At 39.2% G+C, this 27,995-nt stretch overlaps 1 protein-coding gene and 1 long non-coding RNA gene across 2 annotated transcripts; one reads left to right on the plus strand and one right to left on the minus strand.

Annotated features, from left to right (window-relative positions):
• LOC122658576 (triosephosphate isomerase, chloroplastic-like) lies at positions 1–27,775 on the plus strand. Its single transcript, XM_043853595.1, has 9 exons — positions 1–253; positions 15,405–15,431; positions 16,936–17,005; positions 17,320–17,443; positions 21,665–21,749; positions 21,888–22,020; positions 22,112–22,285; positions 23,906–23,988; positions 27,623–27,775. The coding sequence occupies exons 1-9, from the start codon at positions 32–34 to the stop codon at positions 27,677–27,679; spliced, it is 975 nt and encodes a 324-aa protein (XP_043709530.1). The 5' UTR covers positions 1–31; the 3' UTR covers positions 27,680–27,775.
• On the minus strand, positions 10,364–21,653 carry LOC122658577. The gene is made up of 3 exons (XR_006332463.1): positions 21,419–21,653; positions 19,810–19,813; positions 10,364–10,376 (listed from the first exon to the last, which is right to left on the minus strand). It is a non-coding gene; the product is annotated as an uncharacterized LOC122658577 (long non-coding RNA).
• Positions 27,776–27,995: the final 220 nt, after the last annotated feature.

Raw genomic sequence — 27,995 nt, forward strand, 5'->3', positions numbered from 1 at the left:
AGTGGGAGTGGGAGTGGGAGTGAAGGTTGCAATGGCAGTGGTGTCCACGTCTATCGTATCTCAACTGTCAGGCTCGAAATCCGCGATCTCTTCTTCTTCTCCACCACCACAATTCAGCGGATTGCGTCGCTCCTCCCTCAATTTGAAGTTGGATCAGTCTCACTCCTTCTTTCAGCTGGTCCATTCACATCTCTGTCTCTCCGCCGGTCGATCAGCTTGCAGAGGTGTTGTTACAATGGGTGCTTCTGGAAAGGTAAGCAGTAGATTCCTTTTCTCATCTTTCCTTTATGGTTTTCGAGTTTGAAATTCTCAATCTCCTCCTCCATGAACGTCGCTCACCCCCAGTGTTATGTTACCTTTTTTTCTTTTTCCTACTTATTTTTGTATTCAGTTCTCTGTTGCACTTGTGTCTTGTGAATGAATGAGGATTGCATGTAACTCCTCACCAGTGGATGAATGGCCGGGATTGGGCTTTCCGTTTCCTCTTTTTATTTGCAATTCTGAAATTTACAATTGTATTTTCCATCTCATGCTCATGGTAGCTTCCTGGCATTTATGGGTCCATCTTCCTGCCCTTCCCCATTCTCCCTCTATAAAATGCGAATGCCACTTCTCCATGAAAGGACTCAATACCTAATATCAGATGAAACCAGAGAGCTTTTCGATCGTCAGCTTGCCATGCGGTTCTGACTCATCAATGGAGAGCAGAGCGACTCTGACTCTCTCTCTCTCTCTCTCTCTCTCTCATAACAATGCAATTTTAGGATCCTGGAACTGGTTCATGTAAAGGATGATCCTGTTTTGTCTAGCGAACTTTGCCGATTGAATATGCTGTGAGAAACGGGTTTCTGGCATAGAAGGCACATGGCTAGTTCTTGGAATAATTTGCATCTTTTCTGGATGGGAAGAGTCCCAAGAGTCATGGTATTACGTGCAAGGATAATATAATAATAAAATAAAAAAAGAGAAATAATAGGGAGAGAAAGAGAGAAAATATGATAGGGTACAGATGAAACAAGGGCGTCTGGGCTTGGGTGAGGAAGCCTATCTCATCTCTAAGGCCCCGTTTGTTTGATGGGGAGGATGGGGTGGGAATTGTCCAAAGTCCTTTGTTTTTTTGTAAGACTTTGAATAGCTCAGGGGTGGGATCTTCAAGTGCCACATTAGCAGACAAAGCTTTTAATGCTGTTTCCTGAGCTTTTGTAAGTTCACCACCCCAGGTTAAACAAACAAGGTTGGGATGGGATTTTGAAGTGCCATATCAGCACTTTCCCACCCCACCTAAGTCCCCGTCAAACAAACAGGGCCTAAGAGATAAATTGGGGGATTCAATTCGATATCTTCTATTTCATATTAGCCTATTAAATAGGCAAAGCCGAACAATTAGTTGCTAACTCCTAAAACCTCTCCCACATCTCCCACTCCTCATGTACAACTTCAATTACATCCTTAAATAACTACAACAAATAACCACAACTCCACGGCTCATTTAATTCCAATAACTTCTCTAAATAACTATAGTAATGTACGTAGCATATTACAAATAAAATAATTAAATGAAATTAAATTAAATAATACGTAACACATGGTGTGCTTTTGCAATTCTCTCTGCTCTAGGATATTGGGATGGAGATGAACTAAAGATGATATTTCATCCTCCTCTAAGCTTACATGTTTACTATGGATAGTGTATGTTGGTTAACTCACCAATAGATCTAGTTAGTGCTAGTCGAAAAGGTGAGGAACATATAGGAGGATTCCACTTGAGTTGTGACATGCGAAAGGTATCTTACATGAGTTTTCCTTTCTACCTTAGGGAACTTGGCACTAATGCTTGTGTTGGTCTTGGACCATTTAATTGCTTGAAATATGCATGCCAGAATGTGAAGGTGAAGCAATAAGAGGACATGTAACTTTTACTGGAAGACCTAGAAGAGAAACACCAAAGTTATGGTAATGTTGGATTTGGTTGATGAGAAATTTATATGGGAAGTGTTGTATTTGTTTTATTAAAAAAAAGTAAGTTTTAAAATCCTTTATTAAAACTATTCCTTTATGTTTGTTTTTGTTATCTTTTCTGCTTTTACCCTATGCTTCATTTTCTATAAAGCAAAAAGGTAAGAACAAATTTTAGTCTCACATTGCTCATGTAAGAGTGAAATGCTCACTTCATATATACTAATGGGAATTATAAGGGACAAGGGTTCCAAAAGGGCAAGGTTCAAGAACTCGGGTCTCGGTGGCATCTCGGACAGGCCAGAAACCGAGTCAAGCCGAGATCTCGGCGAGTTGATGCATTTTTTTTTTTTGGACTCGGACCCCCAACTCGGTGGGTTGTACACATATTTTGGGTCTGAAACTTGGTATCCAGCCTATTTCAGGCCATTTAAACACATTGGCATGCCCAGATTTGCCAAAAAACAAGTCCAAATATGAGTTTCACTTTGGACCATAGGTTGGTAGGCGACGAGTCGTACTAAAACAACATAATCTATATATAATTTAGTAAAACATAGCAAATTAGCAATCAAAACATTCTAATTAGCACACATCAATCAAAACATTCAAATAAAATGTACATTACATTAATGTTCACTTAATTTGTTACATAAAATGAGATTGAACAAGAAATTCATCCCTATATCGATCCACATAGAATTCCCATGTCATGGAATTGCTATAGTGTTGCAAATAGTGTGACACGACTTCCATATAAGTCTTCGATCAACATATACCAATCTCCCTATCTTAGGGTACATGGGAGGAATTGTTGGTATGAGGTGTAAGATCACTTGCTCTTGTCATATTGAGTTTGAGGCATGTATGGTGGTTTGGGACTAGGAATGTATACCCAACACCGACCTAGAGCTTTATTGTCATTCTCATTCTTGTTGCCCATCATCGACCATAGGCACTATAATCGAACCGGTGCTCTGCTGGCCATAGTCATAGCCATGATGATCTTGAGATGATTGCCATGGCGATGCTCGCTAGTAGTATCTATACTCATGCTTCGAAACTTGTAAGCATGGTGTTCATCTCTTGTTGTCCTCCTCCCTGAGCATATGGTGATGTGAGTGTTTGGACCCTTCTTTGTTGGATGTTTTAGGGTAGCCACCATGGTCTTGATCTTGAGTGGCATGTGTAAACTGAGACTCACCGGTGAAACGCATAAGGTCCTCCTGCGTTCCAACTTCTTGCTCGTACTGCTCGCGCATCCCCTCATGACGATCATCATAATAACCACCACTCCGCATGCCACTAGCAGCAGCAGCTTCACCACCATCACCATCACTAGCATCTCCAGTGTCATCACCACCATCATCATCATCATCAGCAGGACTTCCTACAGCAGGCTCAAAAGGTTTCGGTGACTCTGCATGTGCCGCCCCTCTTGCGTCGACATATATTCATCAACATCGATTGCGATTCTGAGACGCAATGGTGGGGTCGGGCCTACCCCAGTTGATCCATATCGGGTGTACCACAATCCCTCACCCTTTGGAATAGGGGATCCTCATCGTCATCGAGTCCTCTTGAAAAATGTTGGACAGTTCAATGGGTTCTTGATCATTGGCCTCAATTCCTTCACGTATGTGCCTCATCCTTAATCTCATATTGTAGTGCACATACACAAGCTGCTCCAGTCATTCGCTACCCAACCTATTCCGCCTCTTTGAATGTATCAATGAGAATGTGCTCTAGTTGCGCTCACATCCGGAGGATGAACAAGTTTGTGAGAGCACTCTCACTGCTACCTTCCTCAGGTTGGGTGAACTTGTACCATAAAGCACCCACCGATCATTGCATTACAAATATAGAATAGTAAGAATATGTACATTCTAAAGAGATAAAATTATAATTCATAAAGTAATATCATGCCACCTACCAGGGTCTGACTTTTGTCTACCCTCCGTTGCAGCTAGTCGACCGAAACTTGCTGAGGCCTCTCTGAAGTATTTGATCTATTTTCAATATGAGGCATTAGTATTTCCTATTTAGTAATTACATTCATAAAACCAAAGTGCCAAAGTCCCATACTCTCACCTCATCGTTGCAAGCGGCTTGTGTCTTTGGATGGGGCTCCAACACGAGTAACGACTTGAGCGCCTCTAACAATTCTATGTCTAGCCCAAGATCATGGGAGTAGTGATACTTTGGATTCAAATAGTATCTTTGGTAAAGTAAACACCACAAATATGATTTGTTAGTGACTTAATCGCTTTAATGCCTTTAGGGTTTTGAATATGTAAATGTAAAAAAGTTATAACATTTAAAGTATAAAGTATGTTGAACTCACCAGCCTTATGCAATGGATGACTCAAGTGCTTCTCTCACCGCTCATCAATGATGTTAGTGTAGGACTTTGCACTTCGAGGTATAGCAGCTCTAACCATTTCCTTCATTTTTTGGATGGCAGCATAAATGTGGCCCAAAGTAGGCTTCTTCTCTATATCAACCATCCTCAGTACTGCCACCACTGGCTCTAATATGCCAACCACTTTCCCAAGTCCTTCCAAAATCCATCATTTGCAATGGTCTGTTGTGCTACCTTTGCTTCTTCTGACTTAGAACCTTGCCAACCAAACCATTCATGACTTGTAAACATACACCTTAGACCTATCGCCTTACTCTGAAAGCTCTTCAATGCAATGTAATTGGTGGCAAATCGAGTGACACCAGGCCTCACTAAATCTCCATTGCATTTCTCCCTCATCAAGGCTAAAGCATAAGAATGGTTGTACACAAAAGTTGTCACTTGTCTTGCCCTATTTACCACACCCGCCACCAAAGTCTTTTTCCCCATGTCTTTCAGCATTAAATCAATAGAATGGGCTGCACATGGGGTCCAAAAGAGCCGGATCCTCTTACTCTTCTTATTCATCAACTTCTCTCCAGCCTTTTTATAGTTGGAACCGTTATCCGTCACAATTTGGATAACGTTCCTTGGTCCTACCTCCTCCACCACTTGCTTCAACTCCTTATACAAGTATGATGCATCCTTTATATGCTTTGATGCATCGATAGACTTCAAGAATATAGTCTTTCCATTGCAACTCACCATGAAATTTATGATGGACAGCCTAGTAGGTCCAGTCCAACCATCAGCCATAACAGTAACCCCATATGTCTCCCACATTGGCTTCAAACCATCAATGTATTCTTTTAGCTCCTCTACCTCCCGAGGCAAATATACATTGTATAATTCAAATGGTGAAGGTCCCTTCCATCTCGCACTGACCCTCCTGCGACATCAAGGAATGCATTATAGTATGTTCCTTGTGCTACATTGGTTGGAATGCCATGGTAAAGCATTGAATTTGCTGAAGGCTTTTCGTGCTTTCTCTTGTTTACCACAAAATACTTGTGGGATGGTTGGCTGGTAGGCATCTTGTTGCCTAAAAGTGGTGGGATCCTGCTCAAAAATGGGTTTTGGACCTTGTACTCGTGGTCGGGTTTAGGGTCGTGGTATATTTCTTGTCCCAGTGCTTCTCCTCCTCTCATCTTCTTGCACTGGTGCAGCTGAGCCAGATCCACCAGCTCCTCTTGCTTGCTCATATGCTCTTATATTATCAAAATGAAAACTTTGTCTACTCTCAGCCAAAGTCTGCTGGTAAATTCTCCATTCAGCCTTTGATTGAAACTCACCAGGTGGAGGCCCAATGTCAGTATCATCTTCGCCACAAACCTCTGCACCAGCCCTCTCTAGTATTGCCTCATTAAACTCTTGTTGCATTCTTTCCCTCTCAGATTTTTTTAATCTTCCTCCTTTCAAATGTTGTGTCATTGCCACTTTCACTTGGATAGGAACATTTGGGCATAATGAAACATCCTTGCCTGTACCAGACAAGTGTTGCTTTAACCTGGTGGCTCCTCCAGATAGCAACTTCCCACAATAATTGCATTTGGACTTCTTTTTGTCTGCGGACATGGGAACTCCATGTTGCCATGCTATATCAGACATTGTATACAAAATGTCTTATGTTTTACACTGTTACATAAAAAAGCATGTATTAATAACCATGGATCACTTAAAGTAAGGTATTCAAGACTTAAAGTATGCTATTCATAACTCTTAAACGTAATGTCAAGCTACTAGAACTATGAAATAACTATCTCTTATTTATCCCCTAACCCTAGTATTTATTTGTTAATTAAAAATAATATTTTGAATTTTTTTTAAAACTATTTATACCTTAAAGTATAAGAAAAATATAATGTAATGATGAATTTGACACCATTTGAAGTTGAATATTATGTACATATGTTGTACATAATTTTCCATAAGCAATAAGTATTTTTCCTTAATATTATATATATATTTTTAATTTTTATAATATATTTATTAAATCTAAAAAATAAAATAATTTTTTTAATGGGTGAAAATAAAAAATTAATCCATGGGGCTGTAGAGCATCCCAAGTAGTTTAACATATATCAAAATCATTTTCAAACAATCACTAGTCATCCTATTTTTTTCATTTTCATTTTTCAAATAAATCATTTATTTTTCCAGAAATTATAATAAATAATTTATTAACTGAAAAAAAAATCCGACTCCATGAAGTGATAGATCGGGCAAAGATGTTCAACATATATTAAAACCACATGAATCTAATAAGGATTACAAAAATTTTTTTAGGAAAAAATAGATTTGGGGAAGAAATAGAAAACACCTTTGAAATCTTGCAAATAGCTGATGATGCTCCAAATTGGCACTTGAATCTTCACTTTGGCACTTCAATCTAACTCCAAACAGTGCATTCCATCCAACAATCGAAAGAAAGAAGAAGAAATTTGAAGGAGAGGTGTTTTTCCCCTTGGTTTAGAGCCTAAGAACTTCTGTTCCTGCTCTCTCTTATGTTGGAAATGGGTTTTTGGGTGAAAATTGGGCTGAATACAAGTAAATAGCACCTTTGGGCCCAACCGAGATATCGCCGAGATCTCGGCGAGATATTGTTTTTTTTGTACTAAAAAAAACTTGATTTTCACCTTTGAGATATCACCGAGATCTCGGTCGAGAAAGTGCACTTTTGAGTACTGACTAGGAACTCGACTCGGTTTTGCCCAAAACCGAGAAACTCGGCGAGATCTCGCCGAGATCTCGTGAGTTCTCGAACCTTGCAAAAGGGAAGTACCCCTCTTTGGGGATGTCCGGGGGTGGATCTAGGGTACTTTTCACATGTGTGCTGAGCCAAGTCAGGCCACGCCGAGTCGGTATGGTGTGTATATTACTGGAATTGGGTTTGGGTTCATTGTATTTTTTGGACAACGGATTTAAGAATCTTTTTGGGTTTATGTGTGACTATTATTAAGCCATGGGCTTTTAGTCATAGGCCCAACACAAATTGTATTGTCATATACATTGTTTTTTAACATACCTTCATATATGGGGTGTGTCCATATGTAGGGGAAGCCCATAAACATGGATTTAGAATCTTTTAGGGAGATTGAGTCCTGGACTTACATCTTAGAGGCACACCTCCTTGTGGCTTGAAGGTGCATCTCCACATCTATAAATAGGGGTGGTGGCTATTATTTTCTTCATCAATTCCAAATTTGAATTGGAAGACAACTCTTCTCTCTCTCTTTCTTACCGAATTAGTTTTACTTCTTTGTTTTTGGGTTGTTGAGAATAGCCTTCCTCATCTTGGAGAATTTCAGATTGCAAATGCAACATAAATTTGTGAATTACCAAGAAGGTTATTTCATCTTGGAGGTAGAATCACAAAGTCACCCGTGTGCATTAATAGAGGGTGTTTAATATTTTAAAGAAAGTATTCTTTTGCATGACTCAACCTTACACCATTGATTTTGAGTTCATTGAAGATTGTTTCATTCACTTGAAAACAAGTTCATCTACTTGAAGATTGGTTCATTCACTTGAAGCTTGGTGCATTCTCTTTATTAGTGGATTTATACCTATCTTAAAGATATTATATCTTATTATTTTACTGTTTGAGCATATTAGTTACTACAATCTTAAGGTAGTAAATCATTTGAGATTATAAGATCATGAGAGACACCAATCATTGTCTCAACAGTTGTGCATGGTAGCACCTATATTTATGACCTATTCCTTTTGTCTTTCAAACAAATTTACCTCCGTCACCATTGCTACAAATATGTCGGATTCTGTGAGATTGACTTTGACCTTGTTGCCGCCCTTCTTTTTGAGTTGACTACAATCTTTTTCGAAGTGTCTTGGTTTGTCGCACACAAAACAATTCCCTTCTTGAAATTTTTGTCCTTTTTGATATGAAGGTTCTTCTTGAAATTTTCATGGTTTACCGGACTTAACAAGATTAGCCTTGGACTTGAACTCCTTGACCTTCTCAACCTTATTCCATTCTTCAATTTTGACCCGGACAATGATTTGATCTAAGGTCAACTCTTTCGTGTTGTGTTTCATAGGAGGATGCCGGTAATTTGAAAATTTTCCAACTTCTAAGAGGAGGATAACTTCTCTAAGAGTAAAGCTGACACAAATTCATTCGGAAGAGTCATGCCTTCATTAGCCAATTTGGATACTAGGACTTGAAATTTATTAATTTAGGAGGACACCCTATATTCATCATTCATCACATAACCTATGAAATTGGCTACTACATATTTCCTATTACCGGCATCCTAAACTTCATATTTTTCTCTAGTACCTTTCACAATATATAGGCATTTTTACATGATGAGTAGACATTGAAGTAATCAGCAGACAAGGCATTCAAAGTTCTATTCTTGCAATGGTAGTCGGCATAAATCTATGCATCTCTCTTGGCCTTCAGGGTAGGGTCACCACCTCATTGGGCTTAGGTTCAATCAATGCAAAGTACACACCCAACTGTGCTAATGCAAACAGAACCATCTGTTTCCACCTCTTAAAATTCTCACCGTTGAATGACTCGATCTTGTCAAAATAATAAAAGGGGAATTTGCCTCGATCTACTAGATAAGAAAATTAATTACAACATAAGTAGTTTTAAAATATGCTAGTTTTGATTTTGAAAATATTTACTTAATCCCCAAAGTTACTTAATGCTCAGGTGTTCCAAGAAAAAAATAAAATCAAACTTCCTAAAATGCCCCAACACTTCATCTGCTAACTCAAATTTTTTTTTTTTTTAATTTTTAATCAAATATGTGGGACCCAGCCTGTAGGAGGCTGCACCATCCCCGCTGCTGCAACCGGCAACTCCACCCCCACCAGTAACACCCTCTCTTCTTCGACTCTCACTCTCCCCTCCCCTACAAGTTGGAATTCTACAATAAGAATGACTCTCACCCACTCATCTTGTAATTAATATTTTTATCTTGTAGATCTGGGCAATTTCCCAAATAAAAACAATACCAAGATTGCTCATAGCAAGTGCAAGGGATGCAATTTTCTGGGTAGGGCTAGTATCATGGGTAGGTGCAGTAGGAGGAGGAGGGGTAGGAGCAATAGGAGGAGGAGGATTGGTGTGTCTCATGATCTTATAAATCTCAAATGATTTACTACCTTAAGATTGTAGTAACTAATATGCTTGAACAGTAAAATATAAGATATAAGACTTATCTTTATGACTTGTATGAATCCACTAATAAAGAGAATGCACCAATCTTAGAGTGAATGAACTTGTCTAAAAGTGAATGAACCAACCTTCGAATGAATAAACCAATCTTCAATTTACTTAGAATCAATGGTGTAAGGTTGAGTCATGCAAAAAAATACTTACCTTAAGGTATTAAACACTCCCTATTAATGCATACTAGGGACCTTGTGATTCTACCTCCAAGATGAAACAACCTTCTTGGTAATTCACAGATTTATGTTGCATTCACAAATCACAATCTAGAATTCTCAAAGATGAGGAAGGCTATTCTCAACAATCCAAAAACAAAGAAGAAAACCTATTTCGTTAAGAAAGAGAGAAAGAATTGTCTTCCAATTTGAATTTGGAATTCATGAAGAAAATAGCAGTCATCACCCCTATTTATAGATGTGGAGGTGTCCCTTCAAGGGGTCTCCACAAGGAGGTGTGCCTCTAAGATGTAAGGCCAGGATTCAATCTCCCTAGAAGATTCCAAATCCATTCTTATGGGCTATCCTACATATGGACATACCCCCATATGTAAAGGTATGTCCAAAAACAATGTATGTGGTAATACAATTCATGTTGGGCCTAGGGTCAAAAGCCCATGACTTAATAATAGTCACACATAAGCCCCAAAAGCTCCTTAAATCCGTTGTCCAAAAAAATACAATGAACTTAGACCCAAGTCCATTAATATACACACCACACCGGTCTGACCTAGCCTAGCTCGGCTCGGCGTGCATGTGAAAAACACCTTGGATTCACCCCCGAACATCCTTAAGGAGAGGTACTTCCCTTTTGGAACTCTTTCCTTTATAGTTCCCTTAAGTATATATGAAATGAGCATTTCACTCCTCCATAAACAATGTCAGACTAAAAGTTGTTCCTACCTTTTTGCTTTATACAAAACAAAGCATGGGGGGTAAAAGCTGAGATGGCAACAAAAACAAAACCATATAAAGGAACAATTTAAATAGGAAAGCTCAGGCTTTTCATTTGTGGCTCCAAGTTAGTGAAATGGAATTGCGAGTGGCTTGTAAATCAGAAAGTAAGCTGATAGAACCTGAGATTATTCATTACATAAGTGCAATGTTTTGGCGACCATGGATCGTCAACTGAAACTGAGACATAATTCTGAGAATTGTGAGAGCTTGTGCCGCTTTAATGCCATGTTTTGGTTTCAGGCCTGTCCCCACCCTGATGGCTTTGGGATACACCAATGGTATAGTACTATAGAATTTTTGCATTCTGGTTTTTCCTCCTAATCACAATGATGATTCATAAAAGATAAAGCTAGAGTTGAAGGAGTATGGTGGAAAACTTGATCTACAAATACTAATTGATTGTAGGAGTATCTTCTGCATTCCTAAGTCCACCATCAAGGCCATTGAGCGCATCCTTTGTGCCTTCCTTTGGAAGGGGAAAAACACCACCAGATTTCTCCACCTTGTTAGCTGGAAGTCCATCTGCCTCCCTAAATCCGAGGGTGGCTTGGGTCTCCGCAGGATCTGTCACTCCAACACGGCGGGCATCCTTAAGCTCCTGTGGAAAATTTCCTCCAAACAGAACTCAATCTGGGTCACTTGGGTCCAATCTCATCTCCTTAAATCAGATTCCATGTGGACCGTCCCCATCCCTGCTGACTCCTCTTGGATTTGGCGCAAAATTCTCTCTCTTCGCCCCCTTGCTCTTCTTGGAATCTCCTCTTCCATTGCGGACGGCACATCCACCTCCCTCTTGGCCCCAGAGCCATCTACTCCTCTGGTCTCCCAAAGGACGCCCCGGTCTTCTCCCTCATCTCCTCTGGTTCTTGGACTCCCCACCCTCATCTCAACCCTATCATCATCTCCCAGATTTGGGAAACTCTCCCCCCCTTGCAGCTTCCCCCCCCCCCCCCTCCAATTCAACGGATAAGGTTATCTGGCTTCCCTCTTCCAATGGTCTTTTCACCGCTTCTTCAGCTTGGAACCTTTCTAGAGATCCTAGCCCTGCTGTCCCCTGGCACAATCTAGTCTTGTTCACTGGCCATATCCCCCGCCATAGCCTCACTGTTTGGAGAGCCCTCAGACTTTCCCTGCCTACCCAAGCCTTCCTCATCCACCGCACCATCCCCGTCCCCCCCTCTTGCAACCTCTGTTGGATCGGCCGAGAAGACACCCCCCACCTCTTCTTTGACTGTCCCTTCACCGCCAGCATCTGGAAAAAAGCCTTGTCATCCATTTGGCCATGAAGCAGAAGGGCCCTGAATTTTGACCGTGAATGGCTCTGGTTGCTAAAAACTTTTCCAGGAAACTCCATCTGTGACACTATTGGGAAGCTAATTTTCAACGCTGTGATTCACCATATCTGGCTGGAAAGAAACCTCAGGAGATGGACTTCCAACTCTAGATCTTTCGACGTGATTTGGAAAGCCATCTCCTTTGACGTTTCTTCCAAGCTCAGCTGCATCCGTCAGAGGCCCTCCATGGATAACCGTAAAAAGAGGCACATTGTGATTTTTTGGGGCCTTGATATTGCCCTTTTGCCTACCTCCTCTGCGTAGGCTGGTTGGCCGCCCTTTTCCCCTCCCCCCTCTCTCTCTGCCCTTTTTCCTTTTTCTTTCTTGTATATTGGTTCTCTTTCCCTGCCCCCCCCCCTTGGGGTTCAGTAATATATTCATTTACCAAAAAAAAATTGATTGGTTGAATGCTATTAATGATTACTTTGATTGGTACGACATGACTGAGGCAAAAACGATAAAATTAGTCAAGATAAAATTAGTTGGGCCAGCTAGAGAATGTGGAAGTTGCAAAATCCAAGGCATGTCCTCCACTATTTGGTACGAAATGAAAGGCGAGCTAAAGGGTAAGTATCTTCCACAATCTTTTGCGAATCGCCTTCATGATCAGCTGAAAACACCACTGTGAGGCACCTTATCTGTGGCTGAATATACAGAGAAATTAGATGCACTGTTAGCACAGACAGGAGTTAAGGAGAGCGACTTATAACTGATGTCACGATATAACCTTAGGTTGCGGCCAAAAGTTAGAAGAGCTATGGGTACAACCAGTGTATATGACATTCAAAACTGCTATCAAAAGGCCTTAGAAACAGAAGATTTGTTTAAAATTCCTATTAGATCTTTTGGTAGCCAAGCTGGGCAGTATAACATAGTATTAAATCTCGTCTCGGAAGGCCATTTCAGCCAGACCGAAATTTCGGCATCCGAAATTTCACCAAAACATTTTATTTTTTCTATGAGTTTTGCTTGGCCATTTTGGGGTGCAAAATGCTGAAATGAGTGAAATACTGAAACGAAATGACCGAATTTTCGACAAAACAGTACAGTTTTTAGACCGAAATTTCTGAAACGAGGTGACCGAAATATTGCATTTTTTTTTCATTTCAACCTACCATCTCGTCTCGGACCCACCGAAATATCTGAAATTTTTGAAATTTCGGCTAGATTTTGAACTATGCAGTATAGGAGGCCATGAGCTCCTACTTGACTAACCGCATATACGGGGAGACATAACAACACCCCCACGGCTGTTGATAAAGGAAAAACTCCTATGGTCGGAGGCGGTGAGACAAAGTGCTATTAATGGTTTAAAGTATCGGCTGATACTATACGGACCGATATGTGGAAAATGCAACCTGAAAAGGTTCTTAAAAAGGTTGGACCAAATGCTTATGTGCTTGATTGCCTACTGACATGGCCCTAAGCAACATCTTTAACATGGCCGATCTTACGTTCTATTTGGTTCACCACTCGAACGAGGCAGATACAGAGCATACTTTACGGTTGCCCCAGTTTACTCCCCTCATTGAGGATGAGATATAGAGGATATTTTGGACAACAGATATACTGCTACTCGGAAAGGAGGTGGTTACCACTCCTTAACAAATGGAAAGGCTGTTCATGCACTGCATAGTTCAAAATCTCAGCGAGATCTCGGAAATCTCGGTAAACTCGAGATAGCATACGAAACACAAAAATGTCAAATCTCGAAAATCTTGGTGAAATCTCGAATATTTTGAGAATCTTGACCTCCTCAGTACTCATAGAGTCATAGTATTGTATTGTTGGGACTTGGGAGTTAAAAAGTGAGTGTTTTTTTTCTTCAATTTGAACCTTTAAATATGTTTATTAAGCCTAAAACAAGCTTACCTTAAAGTTTCGGAGCCAACTATGGCCATATGCCCACCGAAACATAATTCTGAAACATAAAAAAAATAAAATGCATTGTCTCGCTGAGATCTCGGAAAACTCGACCTGGTTGAGACCGAGTTTTAGAACCTTGATGCACTGATTGCACATGGGTATATGCTGATGATATCAAGCGTTTTAACCTGGAGTTGTATGACCGCTACATGTCCCTTCTCCAATCGTCGGAGACGAATACTTTCGAGCCAGGGAGAGTTGATGCAGATCCGTTTCAAGAGCAACCAGATAGGTACTTTAAAAAGTACCAACAGAGAAGGAAAACTCAACTCACTGATTCACCAACTCAGGTAGTCTACAACTGAGCCAGCAATTCAGTGAGTTGACTCAGAAGGATGTTCTTTTTCACCACAATAACCAGGTCGTGGGTTCTATTTGATTATTGTTTAAATAGTTTCTTGTAAGGCTGGAATACTCTATAAATTCCAAGCTAGTTTTATGTTTATTTATTAGAAATCGTAGTTGCATTAGTACTCTTCCTACAGCCTAGCATAGGGTAGTTTCTTCCAAGTTGTTTTGTTTATTTTAAACTCCCTTTGTTGTTAGACTTGTGTCTTATTGGCTGCTGGTTGTCCTATGGCCATTATGACTCAAGTATTTTGTTTTCTATTTAAGCATGCAAGGCTGTAGGAGCACCCCCACGATCTATTGAATAAATAGTTAACTATGAACTGTGAGAGCGAGGTTCTTGCTACTATGAGAGATAAAAGCCCCTCAGTAAGATTTGAGGTCGACTGGAGGGATTCTGGTTAACATCGGTAGGAAATCTGATCATATCCCATTCTTCTATTCCTTTCTTTCATCCCTATGGTTACAAGTAAGTACAGCCCCTGTTAATCTAATTTCTTCTCTTGTTCTCTGTGGGATTACCAAGGGTTTCATAATTCTGGACATTGGGAAGAATCTGGGATATTTTTATTTCAGTTTGGTTTCTGTTCATACACCTGGCAGTACCCCTGATTTGGGTATATTCCTGCTGCAAGTAGGAGACCTTAGCCTATGGTTTTGCTCACTGAAAACTGTGTTCTGCCTGATCATTCATGAGTCAAGGCTGGTTTAGGGAAAGTCTTTCCTGTGGGGGAGCGTGGCCCCTGCGCATGCGAGGGGCCAATGTGAGCACGCATGGAATCATCAACAGGGGCGTCATTTTGCATTTCATGGGGGCAGGGCAGTCATTTGGCCTCCATGTGTATGGGTGCAGCCGTGCAAGTGCCACGCTCCCCCACATATCATTTTCCCATTGATTTATTTGAACCTGAATGAGAAGTGAAGTAGCCAAACCTGAAGAAAATTTTATTTAACTGTTTCCCCTATGATACCTGTAAGTCCTTTGCTGGCATAGTAATTATGAAATCCATTGTTCTTTCTTTTTCTCACTCATTCATCTCTCTCTCTCTCTCTCCCCCCCCCATCCTCCACATGAACGCACGATGTTCTGTTCTTCCATAAGTTGGATTCACATGCTATTGACTTAATTCCACTCCAGACAATAAAAAGTTATTTACTAATGATATGTAAAGATCAGGATTTCAAAACTATTTAGCATGCATTTAGAACTTAATCTCTATATAGATTGTTCCATTTGTCTTTTCGGTGTTTGATCCTTCTTTTTTTTCTTGTGGTTGCAGTTTTTCGTTGGTGGTAACTGGAAGTGTGTAAGTATCTGTTATGATCTATGTTATGTTCTTTTTCTTCTTCTTCTGTTTTTTTAATGTGGACTCATTTTGTCATGTTCAACATCTGAATGATCAACTTTCAAATGATTGTTTCTTTTAGGTACTTATGCTAGTAGGGACATGTTGTTTTGATGGCATACCTATATTTGCAGTAGAATTTTACCTAAGTAACAACCTGCATGATGCATGGAATGAAGAGGCATTGGCCCATGTGATAAGGACATCTCATCTGTCCCAATTTTGAAATTTCTGCCCCCCAATTATCAGGAGAAGTGGCTCCAGAGTACATCCAAAGTTTCATGAAATTATAGTAGTGTCATTTTGTTACAATGGAAGAATAAGTTTTTTGTATTTTTTGTCACTTTGCACCCACTTTTGAGCCACCTTTCCTGCTTGTTTGGGACCAAAATTTGATCAACAAGATGGGTGTGCACTTCTCTGTCGCATGATTAAAGTAAGTTGGAGGAGAGCATCTCCTTGAGAGCTTGCTTATCCTCATCTCTCTTCTTCCTTTCCAAAAGCCGTGGAAACAATGATCATGAAGATTATGGTCTGATCCTAACAGTCCATTATCTTTCAAACATTTCTGTCCTGGATCCTCGCCCACAAGCATTTGCTTTACAAGGAAGGTTTCTGCCTAGGCCTCAGAATATTGTGTTTGGTGAGTGAATTTTTTCATCATGATTTTGAGTGTTTCTGGATGGTCAAATGTTCGATCCATACTAGTCGCTTCATGAAATTTGATTTATGGATGCCATTTTTGAATTCACTTATATACAGATGTAAATATTTCTTTTGTGCGTCACTAAGATTTTGAATGGGTTATTGTTCTAATCTTTCTCTGGAACTGATGTCATCTAATTTATTTTTGTGCCAACAGTTATACACTCATCTTGGTTTGCAAAAACTTTTTTTCCCTTCATATATCTCCTAATTTCATGATAAATTTTTTCTTTGGGGCTGGGGTGGCATGTGTTATCTCCTTCCATCCTCTGTTTCATCTCCTCTGAATGGATTTTTTCATTTTCCCATGATTTTATACCATCACTTGACATTTTGTACTCCTATTTTCTGGTTTACTCTGAGCTATGGGACAAATATACTCCAGTTGTGTGAGCCAGATCACTCTGGTTTACTCTGGTGGTATTTAGAAATCAAAAGAAATACTCTCAGAGAAAAATTATCATTCGACACTTGTCTGTGATATTGATTGATATTAGATTTATATAATTTTTCATGTACATCTGTCTGTCTACATAAAATCTGTATGTATTGCCTGCTTAAAAAAGTTAAAAGTATTTTGGCTGTAGCAAATTGTGAAAAATAGTTGGTTCTACTTCTTCTTTTTTTTATTTCAAATATATATATATATATTTGAGTTTTGCATATTAATTTGCATTTTTTCTCTTCCCTGCATCTTCCTTAATGGATTGTAATGTTGTCTAATTTCATTTGTTGGGTCTTTTGCCTTTGCTTTCTGTAGAATGGGACTAAAGACTCTATCAGCAAACTTGTTGCTGACTTGAATAGTGCAAAAATGGAGGCTGATGTTGGTGAGATATATTTATGTTTCCTATATATCATTTTTGCCATGATATAAAGTTTCTAAACTTGGGCACTTGTGCTTAACAACTTCTTCTTCTTTTTCTTTGCTCCTTTGGGAATTTCTGAAATATTGTCCTTGGCCTTACAAGTGCTTGGTTTGTTGGCCTTAGAATTGCTTCTATTTTTGTTCTTTGTCTAGGTTTTTTGTTTGGTTTCTTTTCTAGCATGTTCTTACTTCTTTGAGACCTGTTAAAATATGCTTATTGTATTGTTTTTCTGTAAAGAAGAAAGTCTCATAGTTTTCTATCATTGAATGCTGCAGATGTTGTTGTAGCGCCTCCCTTTGTATACATTGATCAGGTAAAAAACTCATTAACGGATCGGATCGAGATATCTGCCCAGAATTCTTGGGTTGGTAAGGGTGGAGCCTTCACGGGAGAAATCAGGTAAGCTTGTTTCTCTTTAGTCAAATGTAAAAAGTTGTTCTATAATTTTTTCCCCTCTTCGTTTCTTTTTTCTCCCACCACCTCCCCTACCCCCCCCCCCCCTTTTTCGGTCAGGAATGCTAACCATTTTGACAAGTTCACCGATACATTCTTCTTTGTTTGCGACTTATCACATAGATGCAAATTCAAGTTATATTTGTTTGGGATTGTGTTCTGAAGTAACTCTGAATTGTTTTGATATCAAAAGAGGATGAACCTCATATGCATGGATACTGCTTCTATACGTGAGCTGACAAAGGCACATCTTCACCACTATGCAAATCCATACAAATAAATATATAATGATACAAGTGGTTTTAGCTCTCATACAGCCTATTTATGTGTTGGTATGGAAGCTTGATCCAATTTTATTCTAAACTTCTGAACATTTTAAAACCTGGACTGGAGGTTGACCTTTTCAATGGGGCAGGGCAGCAATTTTGGTTGAATCGACAGTCTCTGCTGGTGTAACACATTATTATAGTTGTCCCTGGCGTTGTATTCTTAATTCTTGTTCAGTGAGTCATACCGCTGAGCTGCTTCAGGGGTATGATCTGGTTTGACATAAAATCAGCTGTAGGATTTCATTGGCTTTTCCAGAGGACCAAATTCTATCATCCGATCTGACCATCGGGCCTTGTCCTGGTTTTAAAACATTATAGAGAAAGACTGAGGCAGCTCTGGTTGCGTGGTTCCTTTAACCGATTATGGTTCCCCAACCAAGTCGTTTGGCACACCAGCAATGACACATTAAGGGTCTGTATGGCAACATTCAAACAGTTCTGGTGTTTTTGTGTTTTTTGGTATAAATTTGCAACAGAACATGTATGTTACACGTCTGGTCTGTTTTTGTGTTCTTTTTGGAATGAACTGGGTGAAAAAAACACATTTGTTTGTAATTGGAGAACAGGATTTGAAGTTGTTTATAAAAGCAGAAACACAAATTTGTAACAAAAACCAGCCCAATAAGCCTGACTCGCTCCTCCCCACTGACACCACCACCACCACCATCACCATCACCACTACCTTTTCCACTGCTACCACCACCACTCTGTTAAATTACATTCCATATGTGTTTCTGTTCTTCTTTAGTGACATAAATACTTCTTTTCTAGTTTTCCATACAACATTTTATTTTTTTGTACAGAAGTATTCCAAATGAATAGAAACACCAAAAATTATTTCTGACTCAGAAATACTAATTTGGAATAGAAACGGTCAGCCTAAGTTAGTACTGGGCATCTTCTGTTTTAATTTTGAATATTGCAAGCTACTGTTTTTAACTTAATAATTGTTATGGTGCCCAAATGGACATGTCCCAATTTATGTTTGTGGCGCAACTAAATTAAGACTTGTCTTTGATGTATATGCAAGGCAATTTAGAAAATAGACTTTTGATGTATATGAAGAGGCACACAAGAAGATAGACTTTGGCTTTAAAAAGCCTTACTCTTTTGGTAACAATGGTTTCCAAGGTGTGGTTTTCCAACAAAGCCAACTTCCAAATTTCCTGGTATCCTTTTTGAGCTGAAAGACCCAAAACCTTATCCTTGTTAGTATTTGAGCAATAGTTTCAGTTTTGCAGAAAATATCTTGCTTTCTTTTTCTAATAGCATGCCTATTTTGCCTTCTAAAAGTGTTAAGGTATGAAAAATGGGAGAACAAATGAAAAGTAGAAAAAGGATATCTTCCAGCTAAAGGTGAATGACAAGGGGTTTTTTTTTTTTTTTTTTTTTAATCGGGGGGGAGGGTTGATTTTTGGATACAGGTGGCACTCCAGAGTGTTTTTTATGATAGAGTTTATTAGTTTGGGTGAGGCCGGACCTCGGTGCAACTGTAAGGTTGCTTCATTGTGACCAAGTGGTCGTGGGTTCGAGTCAGGAACCAGCCTCTCCCCAAAGCGGGGGTTAAGGCTGCGTACATTATGACCCTCCCCAGACCCTGCAGTGGTGGGAGCCTCGTGCGCTGGGTGAAACCTTTTAGTTTATCAATTTGGGTTTATAGAAAGCTATGACTTATTCAGTCTTCTTGGATCTGCAAAGATTTGAGCATTCCCGACTTTCATGTATATGTGAGATGGAAAGCTTGTCTCTGGCTTATACCTGTGCCTGATTTGTGAATGGGTAACCGTAAGTTTAGATGCACACATTGATTTTTGGACTTTGTCTGGATGCTGGACTACCAGAGTTAATTGACAATAACTATTTGATGTTGGTGCCAAAGAATCAACCAAAGATGTTGCTGTAACTCCATCATTGTAAATGATCTGTGTTACATTGTAGTATTTAGTAGAGTTCATACATAATTTATTTTTGGGTTTTTTTCACGTACCTCTGAGGTATCATGTAATTATAAAAATACCCCTCAGTTTTGGAAAATTCTGCGTGCCCCCTGGGTTCTGAAAAGTTAACACTAGGACTAACAACGTTAAAAACAAAGGGTGAACTGACAAAAATGCCCTCATCTTCCCCAAATCATTTAGGGTTTGGAAAAAAAATCCGAAACTCATCTTCCCCAAATCGTTTCCCCAAAACCTGCAACTCATCTTCCCCAAACCTGCACATGACTTCCCTTTCTCCTTCCATTTCTGAAACCTAATCTAATTAAAACCCTCAACCCATTTTCTCCATCAAATCCCAAAACCAAATCCATCTTCCATTTCTGAAACATCGATCCTCTCTCAAAACCCATCTCTGCCAAAACCAAGTTCACAGTGATTTCCATTAATGGTTTGTTTATTGGCTTGTAAAGCACAAGAGCCCTCTATTCATTCAAAGGAACAGAAGGCTGTGAGAAGGAGATGAAATTAAGAAGAGAAAGGAGGAAGTAAGGGAAGATGGACTCTTCAGCCTGTGTTTACCTCTTCTTGCTTGGTTTGCTTGTTGAAGTAGTAGAGAGTAGAATGGAGAGCAGATCTGTTTTTTGTTTTTGAGTTTTCCAGCTCCATAATTGGGAGCTTCATCAATTCCAGGTGATTGTTTTTTGAGCTTGATTCATGAGAAGCAAAGCTACCTGCATGACATGATGTTGAACAAAGAACTCGTGGTTAATATTTCAGCTTCCAACAACCAGAAGAGAGAACAGAGAACTCTCTCTCCCTCCCTTATCTTCTGATAGAGTGAAGGTTTTGGGGGGAGATGAATCATAGGCTGAAGTCTCATGGAAAGAAACCAGCTCTGTACTGGTGCAATAGGCCAGCAATTGGCTGTAACCAGAATAGAGTATCGTCTCTGGTTTTGGCTGTAACAGAGAGACAGGTAAGGACTGATGATGGGTTTCAGCAGGGATGGACGTTGGTAGATGGGGAACAAAATATAAGATGAAACAGAGGTGGATTGACCAATTGAGGGAGAGATGAGATGAAGAAACTGGATTGTAAAACAGGAAATCACAGAAGAATAAAATATGTTCAGTCCCAATCGAGTTGGGCTGCCTCATTAATACCATGTGAAGTTTCTTTAGGACGACAACCCAAGGGAAGGAGAGAAATAAATACATATTCGAAGACACACAAAGGCGAAATGGAAGGCAAAGGGAAGTGATGTGCAGGTTTGGGGAAGATGAGTTTCAGATTTTTTTTTCAAACCCTAAACGATTTGGGGAAGATGACGGCATTTTTGTCAGTTTACCCCTTGTTTTTAACGTTGTTAGTCCTACATTAATGGAATGGGGCATGTGTTAACTTTTAAGAACCTCAGGAGGCACACAGAATTTTCCAAAGCTGAGGGGTGTTTTTATAATTATGTGATACCTCAGGGGAGGTACATGAAAAAAACCCTTCATTTTTGTTTGAAGTTTTTTTTAAATGTTTGTACTCCTTTATATGTGCTAGTACTTTTGAATGTTTAGGCGGGACCAGCACTGGGTAATGGCCTTTTTGTGGTGCAAGGTGCAACCACGTCATGTTAAATATTTTATTTTTAAAAAATAGCTCACTTAGAAGTTGTTGGTGATTCTTTGTCTCCTGTTTGCATTCTGACTTCCAACAAAAGCCTACAATTGTGTTCTCATACATGAAGTGGTCGTGTATCATTATATTCATGTATCACCAAGGCATGCAATTCATTGTCCTAGGTATTTTGTTGATTGTTAATAAGTGATCCCTCTTATTCCTGTTTTCTGAGCTTATTCCTTGAATCTAACAGCTTCTTTAATTACTAAATCTGTATTTTACCTTTGTAGTGTGGAACAGCTGAAGGATATTGGCTGCAAGTGGGTCGTTCTTGGTCATTCTGAGCGGAGACATGTTATTGGTGAAGATGATCAGGTATAAGGTCCACACCTTCCTTTGAAGCTCTTCAACAAACATCGTCATTGTTTCATTCTGGAGTGAGTGTATCTTTAACTTCACATTAGGGTAAGCAACTGCAAGTTGAAAACTTGACTGAAGGCCTGCCACATTCAGTTTATAGGGAACAAAGCTGCGTATGCCTTGAGCCAGGATCTCAAGGTAATAGCTTGCATTGGAGAGAAACTTGAAGAACGAGAAGCTGGGAAAACTTTTGATGTCTGCTTCCAACAGATGAAAGCTTTTGCAGGTTGGCTTTTTGGCTTCTTAACTGAGTTTCTTTTCTTGAGGATCACGTCAGATAGACATTACCTAATTTTGGATATGTTCATGATATCCAGGTAATGTCCCCAGGTGGGATGATGTAGTTATTGCATATGAACCTGTATGGGCTATCGGGACTGGCAAAGTGGCCACTCCCCAGCAGGCTCAGGAAGTACATGTAGCTGTTCGTGATTGGCTTAAGAAGAATGTCTCAGAAGAAGTTGCTTCTAAAACACGTATCATCTATGGAGGTATTCCATTTTCAACCGCAATATTTAAAGATATCAATGTTATGAGTCCTGCAGGATGGTTGTAAACTTAAATTAGTCTGGTGCAGGATGGTTGTAAACTTAAATTAGTCTGCTTCTACGGTTCTACCACATATATGTACGATAAACTAAATTATACAATTTTTTTTTCTTTAATTATCAAGGCTCTGTATTCTTTGTGTTTGTTTCCATGTTATAGGTATGGTATATGAAATCAGATTGTACGATAAGAACTGGTTTCAAATCTGCATTCATTAATCATTATTGTAAAAGCATCATTCAGGATTTTTAGGTGCCAAGTTCATTTAACAAATTATGTTGCATGAAGGCAAAAAGCCAGAAACAGTATGTTGCACTTAGCCACTTACTCAAAGGGAATGCATTAATTCTTTAAATGAATCTAGTGACAGTATTTAATAATCCAGTTTGATTGCAATTCATTCCATTCATTGAACTTAATGAGCTATCATCTGTGACTGGAAGTAAAATTTAGGGTTTTTGTTGTGTTGGTGGGGGGGGGGGGGAGGAGGGGAGGACACAACCCTGTGGAACTTCTTGGCCATGGCGAGATTCTGTACAGAGCTGTTGATCTATCTCTTTTGGTCTGGATCACTTTTAGGGTCAGGTTTGTTTAATTCTAACTGTTAGATCAGCCTGTTTTCTTGAACTTCTGTTGTCTAATTTAAAAGGCAGCTGATGCAATTCTATAAGAAATTTCTCATCATTATTTAATCTGTCAGTGATGGTGGACAACCTTTTAATTTTCCTTTGAGATGCAAATGCCAATCTCTGAACTACAAAAGCTCTGATTGATTTTGTCAGTAATGGAATGTGTTTCTATCTTGACAGTTACTCTACAGTGTCATTATGTTGCAGTACGAACATTACTGATGTTTATACCCCCTTTTGTAATGATCAGTTTTTATTGTTTCAAATTAGCAGTGCATACCTGAGTTGTAGTGCCTTGATAAATGAGCTAGTTCTTTGGTGCAATATGGAGCTTCTGGTTGTTGAAATTTGAAAATGAGATCTCAAGCCCCAAGGCTTGGTGACAAGCTGTAACTATGGGATTTAATATTTAGGACCGAGTTTCCCTCCATCCATGGTGAATGGGATCCCATTCACTGAGGGGCTGGAGAGGATATCGGGAGGGTATCTTGGAACATACTAAAACCCTAGGATGGTCTGTGAACCGTCCTCTATGGGTGGCGGAAAACTTTGTCCTAATATTTATTGAAAAATTGTGCCAATTATGCATCTGGATGCTTTTGGCTTCTTCAATTATAGTTCAGTCAGCTTATTAAAAAGTTGATTGAACTACATTATTTAGAAGGCTTTAATTTTCCCCCAGCTTATTAAAAGCTAATTGGACTACATTATGGAAAAGGATTTAATTTTCCCCCGACTCAAAGTGGTCATCTTTACCTACTGATATTTTGCACCTAAATGTCTATTCTTGTATTGTTACTGATATCTATCCATATCCTTGCAATAAACTAATTTAATTTGGTTTAGGTGAATTCTCTAACTGCTGTGTTGCTTGACTTCGTATGCTCTTCATCTCATTAAATTATTTTTTTTCTCTTTTCCTTTCTTTGGAAGGGTCTGTAAATGGGAGCAATTGTGCGGAGCTTGCAAAACAAGATGATATTGATGGGTTTCTTGTTGGTGGTGCTTCCCTAAAGGTACTCTCAGAACATATAATGCCATGTTGGTTTACTCTCTCTCTGTGAGATGCAAAATGTTTGTCATTGCTATATATGAGAAAAGAACTTTAAATCATAAAAGAGAGTATAAACAGGCTGTGAAATAAAAGTCATCTTCGATACTGGAGGAGTCCTCCAATTCTAACCATTAAACTTGTGAAAACACTCCATCTGAAACCAACACTTTGCAACATGAAAATAGTTGGTCTTAAGATGTCTACTTACAGTCTGAAACCTCTTTTTTTTAAACTTCCTATAATCCTACTAGGCCTAAGACTCAAACTGAACCCGGTTCATCTCCATCTGGATACCCAAATGGGTTTGGGTCAATCCAAGGTAGTGTATCTGCATCAGTTCATATATCAATTGCAATGATAATAAGCGGACCTTTTTCTCCCCATGAACTCGAATAGTCAGGTTTCACCTAAGTACCTCTTCATTCACAATTTCATACCATTGGTTGATAATTGAGCCCTTCGAAGATACTGCATTATAAAGTTTTGGAAATTGATCACATGACTTCCCATCCTTCCTGCCATTTATCTTCCAAAAACCTAACTCTATCTTCACTTACCACTTCAAATACCACATGTGCCAAAAAATATCATGTCCTTGCTCCGTATTCTTCTACAATCTGCTTCTGCAAACACGGGATATCTAACTGTAGGACCGTGTGGCAACCAAGAGGGGTTGAATTGAAAAATGCTTAACGATTAAAGAAATTGAAAACTTTTTCCCAACATATAAGGATGAATGTAATTTTGTAAGGAAGTTAAAAATGCAATTGAGAGAAAGGGGAAAAGAGACAACTCAATTTATCGTGTTTTGATCTTCGAAAACCTTGCCTACATCCACTCCCAAGTGCTCCCACACTTTGGCTTTTCACTCTCAATTGCTTTTAAGGTAGCAATCAAACCCTTACACCAGTTTTCCTTGGTTCACCGCAAACTTTTAGGTGTTTTTCAATGGCTCAACACCAACCAAGTGTTTCCAAATGGCTAACACCCAACCTTATAACAACTCTTTGAAGAGATTTATTGGTGTTTCCATGCAAGATACAAAGCCTCTGAAAGGCAAGATATAAAAATAAAAATCATAGAAGAATCCTCTGAAAAGGAAGATATGCAAGATAAGGTATAGCAAGAGAAATTCCTAAACAGAGTGCAAGTTAAAGCTCATGGGATGATTCTCAAAAACCTTTTAAAACAAGACTTAAAGGTGTTGAAATGGTTGCCCAAAGTCATATATTTATAGGCCAAGCAATCTTCTTTAAAAAACTATCTGTTAAGGTGCAATACGGTAAAAAAATGGTCATTTTTTACCTGTATGGATGTCGCTTAAAGACTGCGGACGCCTCCTAAAAAGTGCAGGCATCCCCTGAAAGAGGTGAGGATGTACTCAGTTCAGAGACCATAAATGTATTTAACACTGATTGGGTGTCTGCACGTGTGTAGATGTCTGTCTAGGATGCAGACACCTCAAGGTATGCGGGCGTCTGTACCAGGGTGCAGCGTCTCCAATAATACACAGAAGTACTCCGACAACGGACTTGGAGATTTTCTAATATTCATCAGATGTCTCCAGAGGAGTGCATACATCTTGTCCTTGTCATCAGACGTCTCCTAAGGGGATCACGAATTTTCTAGCCACCTAAGTGTGGGGAAATTATCCAATTAAGTATATTGTTTCTTTAGAGGGCTTCTGAGACATGAAATAACATACATACATAGGATTACAGGGATTGCGAAGTAAAGTATAAAATCCTATGACTAATGGAGTCGTCTTCTTCTTTATGCTTCCAAGACTTGGTATCTTCATCCTTTGATAAGCTTGAGTCTTGTTAAAACTTTCCCATTGAATTTTTGTGACTTCCATTACTTTTGCTCCAAGATGCTTTTTTACACATTTATAATCCTTTTTTATGCCAAAATACTCATGGAATTGATTGATCCTTTCACTTGTACACTCATTAGTAATCCCAAACTATCGTCATCTACAAGGTTTTTTCAGTACCATAACATAAGATATTGACCCTATGGTCAACTCTAACTCCTTTACAATACTCTCACCCCCCTACCAAAAAAAAAAAAAAAAACCCCAAGAAAAAGAAAAGGGGAAAGGGAAATACTGCTGTCTTTCAACAACTCTCTTCCATGGATAGATCCTCCCTCACTAAACTTACACAACCATTTATTGAGAGGTTTAGTCATGAGACCCAAAGATCTAGTACCAAAACCGCCATCATTTGGGGAAACTTCTTCGGCCCTGTACTCTGTCACAATCATTGCTGATACTCAGATCATTTGGATTTGTGTAAGTTCACTGACATGATGAAGATCTGGTTATTTTAATAATCAAATTTAATGCATGCTAATATGCTCATCTGTGTCCATGAATTCTAACACTCTCTTAGGGCACCGTCAGCTTTTCTGAGAAAGATATATTAGGAGACAGGATAAGGTTTAGTTGAAAAGCAAAGATATTTTAGGCATAATTGTCAAGGCGTTGCCAATGCGTCACTTAGATTTCCGTCTTGGCATCCAGGCGCTCCGACAACTAGTGTCGCCTTGGTCGCTTAGGCGGGCATTTTGGTTGCCTTGCATCTAGGCCCCCTCCAACACCTTGGTTCGCCTAGATGCTGTGACAACTATGATTTTAGGAGACGAGATAAAGTTTAGTCGAAAAGAATTGCATTCAGGATCATGGTTTTGGTAATAGGTATCGGTCTCGGCCAATACCGATCCGGATCGGTGGTACACTCAATAGGGTAGTGACACAAGGATTAAAAATAATAAAAAAGGGTTGGTAAAAACATTATTGATCAGTATCAGCATCAGCCGATACTGATACGAATCGGCTGATACTGCGATCTGATGTGGATACCTCAGACCATCAGCCAATACTGATACGAATCGGCTGATACTGCGATCTGATGTGGATACCTCAGACCATGTTCAGGGTTCTAGCTAATTCCAAAAGGTTTATGCATAATGTTCAAAAGGTTGCACAAGTAAATTAGCTGAGCAAGAAAATAGCTGTCATAGCTAAAACTTATTTGCTAATGAGTTACTGTTCCCAGAGAATATGCCCCTTTGCAGTGGTATAATGAAATAACTATGGCAGGGTTAGTCTTTAGCATCTCTGTTGCAAATATCACTTCTTTACTTGACTGTCAAGCGAAGGGGTTTGGCTTGGCAGACTTCATTGAATGAAAATCTGTCATTTTAGATTTACCTTATAAATGTCTAATCAGTATTATTCATCTGGATGCCCATAAAATAAAGACGCACTAGTAGTAGTCTATTCTTTTATTGTTTACAGTCTAAGGGATTAATTTTTGAGAATGCAATATCTCCTAAGATAGCCATTGGTGCTCCAGACCTCCCTATAATTTATATGGTAAAGATCCTGCATGAACGATGTAATAATAAAACTGGGATAATAGCCCATAAACTCCGAATTTGTTTAAGCATGTAGTAGTTGTATTAAATTCTTCATAAAGAAAATAATTTATATACTTGTGCTCTCAGACTATTGTTTCTATTATTGGTCTGTGAAATGTCTGTCTATTCATTAATTCTCTTGCACGGTATTAAATCTATATGTGCTGCAGGGTCCTGAGTTCGCAACCATTGTCAACTCTGCAACGTCCAAGAAAGTGTCTCCTTGATTACTCTTGATAGTTTCAGCGCCAAGGGTGTTCTAGTAACGGCTACGGCTATTTTTAACCAATTTATGATCAGCTGTATTAAATGGGGGGTTTTGTTCTGCCCAGTTTTTGGTTTTCCTCTTCCAGGGAAAAACAGTTTGTTTTTAGCCTATAAGTTGTAACTTTTATCTTGTGTTGAAAAAGTATATTACTAATTATTGATCGAAATTAGGTTAATAAAAAATCATTTTAGTGGTCTAAATTTGAGTATTTTCTGAATGAAACCTCAATAGCATCAGTCACATTACAGATGAAATCCTAGAATTGATCTCATCTG

The sequence above is a fragment of the Telopea speciosissima genome, chromosome 4, assembly GCF_018873765.1.
Source record: "Telopea speciosissima isolate NSW1024214 ecotype Mountain lineage chromosome 4, Tspe_v1, whole genome shotgun sequence".
Lineage (NCBI taxonomy): Eukaryota > Viridiplantae > Streptophyta > Magnoliopsida > Proteales > Proteaceae > Telopea > Telopea speciosissima.

What these genes read in the sequence shown, in the direction of transcription:
- LOC122658576 (XM_043853595.1), top strand. Translation starts at nt 32, where the DNA reads ATGGCAGTGGTGTCCACGTCTATCGTATCTCAACTGTCAGGCTCGAAA. An exon ending in AAAAATGGAGGCTGATGTTG is followed by an intron (nt 17,006 to 17,319) that starts GTGAGATATATT and finishes TGAATGCTGCAG; the next exon opens with ATGTTGTTGTAGCGCCTCCC. An exon ending in ACAGATGAAAGCTTTTGCAG is followed by an intron (nt 22,021 to 22,111) that starts GTTGGCTTTTTG and finishes CATGATATCCAG; the next exon opens with GTAATGTCCCCAGGTGGGAT.